Source organism: Fomitiporia mediterranea (assembly GCF_000271605.1).
Source record: "Fomitiporia mediterranea MF3/22 unplaced genomic scaffold FOMMEscaffold_5, whole genome shotgun sequence".
NCBI classification, from domain to species: Eukaryota; Fungi; Basidiomycota; class Agaricomycetes; order Hymenochaetales; family Hymenochaetaceae; genus Fomitiporia; species Fomitiporia mediterranea.
The window spans coordinates 770,546-778,312 of NW_006760390.1; the positions used below are offsets into that span (position 1 = coordinate 770,546).

Genomic DNA, 7,767 nt, shown 5'->3' on the forward strand with positions numbered 1-7,767 from the left:
TAAACGAAGGTACGGAAGTGCGATTCTTCCACCCCTATGACACACTTGGATATTCAAGAGACGGCGTGGACTTTGACGTCCTGGAAGAGATGCGCCAATTGGATATGTATAGACGCGAAGGCTTTCTGGAGAGGCTGTTCGTAGCAACAAAAGTGCGTAACTGATACGCCTTCCGTGTTCTACATGCATGTCGCTTATTGCTCACGATGTAGTCTGCCGTTTATTGGCTTTCTTGCGGAGTTTGCAAGTTTAGTCGGAAATTATTTGGTTACTTTTAGTCGAAAATTTATCACCTGGACATTAGAGTTTCTGGGACGTATTTTATGGTCACATCTGTTTGCAAATTTTCTTGTTTCTCTTCTTCAAAGCTTCCAGAACATTCGCTTGTATCATAATATTACTTTCGCTCCAACTATGTCGCGCAGGTAGAGCTTCTCCCTTCTGCTCGTTTTGGCATAGACACCTCGTATGAATGAACATAAGGTTGATATTTGCCCACTAACAGCGATCTATTTACAAGAACGAAGTTGTATATTATAAATGTACGCCAATTATGCAAAGCTAATAGCTCAGACAGTAGATAGGTTTTGCTTTTTTTGTGTCAACAAAAGGAATGGGTCATGAACTAGACAGGATTCGCTAAACAAAACACAGCAGGCATGGTTTACGGCCGGCCGAAAAGATGATAATAGAAACCGCGAGCTTTGAGCTCGATCTGGGAGAGGGTAGACTGCATGTACGTCAGAATTGCTTTATTCACTTCCAAATATCAGAGCGAAAAATCCATACCATCGTTCCAGCATATATTTTCTTTAAGACACTTTCCTGCACAGGCTTGTCCGCTTGATCCTTACAGTCCTCCACCGTGTTGTAATCCAGAGAATCAGTTGAGTAGTTAAGAGGGTCGAACGGGTGAAAGAATAGAACTTCGGTGTTTTCATCGATCTGGCATGATGGCCAGTCGTTAGACCTGTATACCATTGCAATACACGTTAAAATCTCACAGTCTGAAGGCGCCGATGGTCAAAGAATTGGTCTTCCGTACGCGTATCGAACGTCGTCTTACACCTTAGTCAGTGTACGATCCTGCTTTAAGACCAGGAATGTTCATACCATCGCCCAATCAGTGCCCACAACATATCCATGCCCTGACATTCTCAAATGGAAATCCTTCCAAGGAAAATGGTCTACCGGACGATTCGCACATCGTCTCTGGCATTGCTGAAACTCAATTGCAAGCTGGGAGGGCTGAGGACGGGCGGGAGGGGTAGCAGTAGCACGTTGTGCCATTTTTTACGTGTTGATATAGAGTATAGAAGACAGGAGCGGCGTGAATAAAGAGAGAGAATGCGAGACGAGTTAAGGAAAAAAGAACGTAAGAGAGGAATTTGCTCCGAGCAAGCTAGGTGAGAGGGTGAGCGTAAGAAAGAGGGTGACAGAGAAGTTGGGGTGGTAGAAGCATTCTGGATCGTAATGAATGTATTGCGGCCAAGCGAAGAGAGCGTTCTCCATTTTGAGTACCGACTCGATCGCGAGACACGAAACACGACTGCGAATCCGGAGGCAAATCATATCTCGTACAATATGCTTCCGTTGGATTCTGCAGCATCCCGCAAGTTCCTGGCGGCGCATTTGAACCAATTAGGACATAGGCTCAAACATTAGATATGTGCCAGGTGGAGCGACAGATGCTACAACCGCGGTGTGAACATCAACAGTGCAACGGACGTACTGGTCTGTTCCTTAGCTGCTCGTCGTCACTTCCGAAACCCCGCGTCCTCCTAGCCACGGTTCCTTCCACTTCTCTTTTTCCTTTCTCCATTCACTCCATGGCGACAGATACACCTTCCATACGGGACGTATGTCAAGTACGATTACGACCAACGCGCGAGCCCATCGATCGGTGAAGCGCAATGTATGAGGTGGGGTGCCTGGTATTTCTGCCGCAATTCGAAAATCCGTGTTGCTTGCCTTGGAGAATCTCTTGCTTGGAATGTTTCTGCATCTTCAGAGGCCTGTAGCTTCTTGTACGAGGACTCGTTGACGTCAAGGCGCATGCGTAACTCGCGTTCGACCGTGCACGATAACTCTGGCTTTCTTAACGAAGTATCTTGTGTATTCTTCACCACATTGCATCTGTTCTTGCTCTTATAGTCTTTCAGCCGGGTTCTCAGAGCTCCTCTCGTTCTCTTCCAATCTTCGGAAACCCGTTCAAGAGCACCCAGAGGAACTGTGTCCAGCGCAGAGGAATTGGCAGAAATGTCCTAATATGGCAGGGTGAGTCAGCTAGAGTTTTTGATGGGTTCTGACAATAGACACACGCACACCTGCTGAATATCATTTCTAGGAAACCATGATGTTGCTCAACTCAGCCGTTCTGTGCATTTCATACACTTCAAAAAGCAAAGCAAAAGCGACCTCTCCAAGGTGGACTGCATCAAAGTCGACGTCTCAAGAAACAAGGAGATAGCCTGTTTCCCAAGAAACCTTCAAACAACCAAGTTGTCAAGAGATTGGAGATTGAAAATGCATACACAAGTTCAAGTTTGAAACTGGTAACAAGATCAATATTTCAGAAACAAGGAGAAGGTAAATGGAACTACAGTACCGGAAGGACCACAGTGTCCAACGACAGTCTCGACGTTGAGATCCATCGCCAAATTCTCGAATCCCCTCCGGATGAAAGCTCCTCCAAGACGCGCAAGTAACAACAAGAACATCATATAATGCTTCTTGAAGAGAAACGGCACGAGTAATGGATTTCGCGCTTGCCAATAAATGGACTGGAGACTCTGTATTGTGCAGTTCGACCTATTCATCATATCTCCGATAAACCCAAATCAAACCACGAGGCAAATCCATCCAAGTTTCTCGGATATTTCATCAGCTTGCAAACAGGCTCGTATGCCACCTACGTGGCCAGAAAACAAATGTTGCGAGCAAGACACATTTCAATGCAACGACTGCGTCCTTCGTCTGATTCGTCTGATCAATCCAAATCCATCCTCTTCCATAATCCCTCCTTTTCCCTCCCGGACCAGTTTCTTATTTCCTTCTTGTCCATGCAACTTGGTCTCGAAGTAGCTGGAGGGAATAACAGATGTAAAGAGGGCAACGAAACAGATGCAGTTTGGGTAAAGTCAGGACGCGAGTCAGCCCGCTTCTTGAATCTTCGGAATCTGCCAGACCGTGCCACTCTCGCCTAGTTCCTGGTCTTCTGCTCACTGTCAGGGATGTCCGTCTGTCATACCCTCTTGTCGCCCTACAGTCAAATCTCGGTCTGTTTTAGGTTCCGTTCAATTTATCTTGATTTATGCTAGAATTTCTTGGAGCATATCTTGAGTGTTTCAGAAGGCAGACGCAAGCCACACTCAAAGAGGGCAGCAAATGCGTTCAAGTCACACGAGCACACCTTACTGGCACTGGACAGTCCAGAATTCTTGTTGTGCAAAACGGGAAGGAAAATGAGCATGATTTTCAAGATAAAAAGATGATGGCAGGAGGAATGACGGTGTGAGGACGGCTTAGGCTATGAACAAGTGAGGCCCTCATGTTTGCTCCCTTTCCGTTTTGTTCTCCAATGCATTCATTTGCTAAAGCCTTTCAGAGCCTGTTATATCGGGCATAGTTAGTGATGAGCATTCATCCAGATGTCAAAGGCCTGGCAAGTCACCTAGGATTCTGTGTGAGAATTCTCGGAATTCTCTCGTTCACCAAATCCCTAATGTGTCTCGCCTCGTTATTCTATCGTATTCATCCAGCTAGCCAGGTAAACAGAGCTTATCCCTCAATACCTGATGAAGAAGTAAACTTGTCGAACCTTCCAATGGAACACAAAGGAATTCAGCAACTCTCATTTTAGTGGATGAATTACATTTGAAACGATAGTATAAGAAGCGCCGTGAGCATTCTTCTTACTAGCCTTTACACCTTCTTCTAGGCAGATATACTAATAGTCTAACTATCAGACAGTCCTATGGGAATTTCCTCAACAGCTCTAGCTCTTGTCTCAAGAAGGCACGGTGGTTCTATTCATTGTAGTGGAATAGTCTATGGAAACGAGCGAAACATTGGAAGAGTTATCGCTCCAGAAGGTCACCACTATACATATTCTTTAGAGATACTATTGTGCTTGCTCGCGAAATTGAACCTGAGCAATTTGATTCCAGTACAATAATCCAAATGGACAAAATGCTCCGGTGTGTAGACCGTGCACTAAGGTGTGCGTATTAGTATTTATAAGTAACATGGATGATCAGAGCACAAAATATCTCTGCATTCTGCACATAGCAGTCGTATCCTGTTCTATCTCAGTACCTGATCAAAATGTCAATGACAAGCTTCCTCCGATTGACGTGTGACATCCAGTAGAGTCCGACATGGCATTAACTGCTGGCGGCATCGAACATTTGAAATTGCTGTCGATTCTGCACGTTGTCACCATGACCCAAAAAGTTACCATATGAGTTTCCGGTGCCCTGAATAGTGATCCTAACTTTTTTTCACGTTTTACCGCGGCGACTCGAGAACGTCGTGAACGGATTGGTGCGTGACGAGGGCTGAGTGCTACCAACTTTTTATCGAGTTTGTACCAGCTTTCCACGGAACTTAAAGGCACGCTCGCAAAATCCCGAAAGAAAATTCTTCTTCATTTGCCAACATCAGTCAGCATTGACAGCTCGAATAGAGGTAGGAGGCAAAGCGAATGGCTTGTCGGACTGGTGACAAACTTGTGGAGACTTCGCTCTAAGCGAGTGGCTGGCAGATTCCGAAAGAAACGAGCTGACTCGCGTCATGGCTTGAGGCGATAATCTTCATTTGCGACATGCCCTGTTCTTTTTTACCGATCCCTCTCGTTACTACAAAGCCCAGCTGATTGGACAAGAGAAGAGGGGAAAGTAGTACCACAAGAGGAAGGGGGAACAGGATGCAGGGGGGGACCAGCATTTAGCTATCTGGAGGAGTGGAATCGTCAAGGTGACCTCTGCTCACCGGAAGAAAAATCTGGCCACAATATCCGGGTGGGATGTAGCGTCGGGGCTGGCTCAATGTTCAGTGGCGGTGATGGACAGTGCTTCAAGGTCTGATCTTGGTCTACACCAGAGGGGGGACAACCCACCCATCGCACAGGTTCTGCGATCTGTCGTACACAGACACGATTGCTTAAATTTCTTTGGCTGCTGGCGGATAAGACGTCATGAACTTTGGTCCATTTCCTTGCTCTTTGTTGGAGGAGATATCAGAATACGAGCATGAACCTTAGTATCGGAGACATCTTAAGGCCATAGATTTCTTCGGGTAAATAATCACATCTCTTTTGTTCGTACTTCTTCTGGAATGTTGATCAATTTGACAGTCTTTACTCAAGCTTCTTCTGCAAGTTTCTGTTGCTTCATTTCGGCCAGGCTCGTGCAATTTGACAGCTTGAGGGTCTTGAAGTCTTCTCTATTCAAGTGGGCTCCTGTCTCTTGCCGAGTCTTGCAAAATCGGCCTCAACGTAATTGAACGTGATTCGGGCGCATCTCCTTCATTCGTGGAAATGAAACAAGTGCATTGGAAGGCCTTGGTTGAGCGACATCGTGGAATCTAAGAATGATATTCAGAGCTTGTGCGTGTCTTTTGTGCGACTCATCAATACAGCTGACTCACCTTCCATATTAGGTCATCACAGTCAATGTCGAAAATGAACAGGGTTTTCTTTCTGAGCTCTCGAGTAGATATTTGAGAGTCTCTGAGAGTACTTGGGTAGTTCAGGTGGCTGCTCAGAGATGGAGTGAAGCAAACAGATGCACACGGGCGAGGAATATAAGGCGATAGACGAAGAAAGCTGTATTTTCGAGACACGACGGGTAATCTGGACGAATGCCCCCTAAACGAGAACATTTAGTCATTGAACGTGCTCTTGGTACAAGACATGGTGTATTTTTGAAAATGAAAGGCATCATACAACCAAGCGGCATTTCAGGTAAAGTAGAAGGCTTTGTGATGGGACACTCCGCAAGATGTGCTACCGCGTTCATCATGTATACCGAAAGATGGGCTCACACATCGGCCGTCGTCACCTTTTCCTAAAATACTGCTCGGAAGCCGTTCCCAGTGTTCTGGGCCCGGAAGTGAAGTGAAGGAGGTGGGATGGACGAGGTGTGACGTGAAAATTGTGGCCAGAACCGATCAAGAGGAACAAGGACACTGGCATGTCCGCGGCTGCTTTCGTCTCCGTTCACCTCTACCATGGACGACATAAGCACAACTGAAGATGCTAAATGCTGAATTCCAGTCGTTCGAGTTCTCTGCTAGTAGCATGCGGGGCATTGGAGGCCTTAACGGAAGCAGTTTTGACGAGCAGCGATTTGCCTCCGGATTCGCAGACGCGTGCTGCTTGGTCTGGAAATCGAGTCGCTGCTGAAAATGGACAACGCCCTCCTCGCTTGTCTTCAATTCATTCGTCGTTGCCCTAAAATCCGAATGCTTTCATCACCCCCACTTCTCCGCCTCCATTTTTCTCTCCCTCTTTCAGTTTACTTGGAGTAACTCTCTCTCTTTCGTCGGACTCATTCTTGCGTCCATTTCTCGTCCTTCCTCGCGTTTCCCCTGTCTTGGATACCTTCAATTAATACGTAAAATGATGGCACAGTTTGCCACCCCTACTCCTCCTGTTCGTCCCCAGCCTGCCCATCTCGCCATCGCAGTCCAGGAGACTCGAGGGCGCTATACCCACCGTCCTGTCGACCAATTCCCCTGGAAGGGTTTGAAAATTCCGCGTCACGGGTTCGTCGTCGAGCCTGACTGGGTGATGGTACGCCTCGAACACTTGACACTGTGTGGATCTAGCTGACGAGTAAATGCTCTAGGCAACGTTCGATAATCGCAGAAATGATCAATTCTTTGATTCAAAATGTCTGCAAACGGTATGCCGATTTTGTTATGCTGAGGTTCGGCATATTGTCTAACTCTATTCCCGCCAGATAAACGAAGGTACGGAAGTGCGATTCTTCCACCCCTATGACACACTTGGATATTCAAGAGACGGCGTGGACTTTGACGTCCTGGAAGAGATGCGCCAATTGGATATGTATAGACGCGAAGGCTTTCTGGAGAGGCTGTTCGTAGCAACAAAAGTGCGTAACTGATACGCCTTCCGTGTTCTACATGCATGTCGCTTATTGCTCACGATGTAGTCTGCCGTTTATTGGCTTTCTTGCGGAGTTTGCAAGTTTAGTCGGAAATTATTTGGTTACTTTTAGTCGAAAATTTATCACCTGGACATTAGAGTTTCTGGGACGTATTTTATGGTCACATCTGTTTGCAAATTTTCTTGTTTCTCTTCTTCAAAGCTTCCAGAACATTCGCTTGTATCATAATATTACTTTCGCTCCAACTATGTCGCGCAGGTAGAGCTTCTCCCTTCTGCTCGTTTTGGCATAGACACCTCGTATGAATGAACATAAGGTTGATATTTGCCCACTAACAGCGATCTATTTACAAGAACGAAGTTGTATATTATAAATGTACGCCAATTATGCAAAGCTAATAGCTCAGACAGTAGATAGGTTTTGCTTTTTTTGTGTCAACAAAAGGAATGGGTCATGAACTAGACAGGATTCGCTAAACAAAACACAGCAGGCATGGTTTACGGCCGGCCGAAAAGATGATAATAGAAACCGCGAGCTTTGAGCTCGATCTGGGAGAGGGTAGACTGCATGTACGTCAGAATTGCTTTATTCACTTCCAAATATCAGAGCGAAAAATCCATACCATCGTTCCAGC

The 7,767-nt window shown here is 46.1% G+C and overlaps 3 protein-coding genes across 3 annotated transcripts; 2 read left to right on the forward strand and 1 right to left on the reverse strand.

Annotated features, from left to right (window-relative positions):
* Positions 1-664: 664 nt before the first annotated feature.
* Positions 665-1,290, reverse strand: FOMMEDRAFT_154749 (uncharacterized protein; the record flags this gene model as incomplete). Its single annotated transcript, XM_007265188.1, has 4 exons — positions 665-730; positions 790-945; positions 1,005-1,061; positions 1,114-1,290. The coding sequence occupies 4 exons, from the start codon at positions 1,288-1,290 to the stop codon at positions 665-667; spliced, it is 456 nt and encodes a 151-aa protein (XP_007265250.1).
* A 5-nt stretch (positions 1,291-1,295) lies between these two features.
* Positions 1,296-2,961, forward strand: FOMMEDRAFT_19040 (uncharacterized protein). The gene is made up of 2 exons (XM_007265189.1): positions 1,296-2,264; positions 2,326-2,961. Exon 1 carries the CDS (start codon positions 1,474-1,476, stop codon positions 1,663-1,665), a length of 192 nt encoding a protein of 63 aa, XP_007265251.1. The 5' UTR covers positions 1,296-1,473; the 3' UTR covers positions 1,666-2,264; positions 2,326-2,961.
* A 1,900-nt stretch (positions 2,962-4,861) lies between these two features.
* FOMMEDRAFT_167001 (uncharacterized protein) lies at positions 4,862-6,382 on the forward strand. The gene is made up of 3 exons (XM_007265190.1): positions 4,862-5,298; positions 5,357-5,608; positions 5,662-6,382. Exon 3 carries the CDS (start codon positions 5,863-5,865, stop codon positions 6,070-6,072), a length of 210 nt encoding a protein of 69 aa, XP_007265252.1. The 5' UTR covers positions 4,862-5,298; positions 5,357-5,608; positions 5,662-5,862; the 3' UTR covers positions 6,073-6,382.
* The last annotated feature ends 1,385 nt before the right edge of the window (positions 6,383-7,767 follow it).

Excerpts from the sequence above, each read along its gene's own strand:
- FOMMEDRAFT_19040 (XM_007265189.1), top strand. The coding sequence starts at position 1,474 with ATGAATGTATTGCGGCCAAGCGAAGAGAGCGTTCTCCATTTTGAGTAC.
- FOMMEDRAFT_167001 (XM_007265190.1), top strand. The coding sequence starts at position 5,863 with ATGCCCCCTAAACGAGAACATTTAGTCATTGAACGTGCTCTTGGTACA.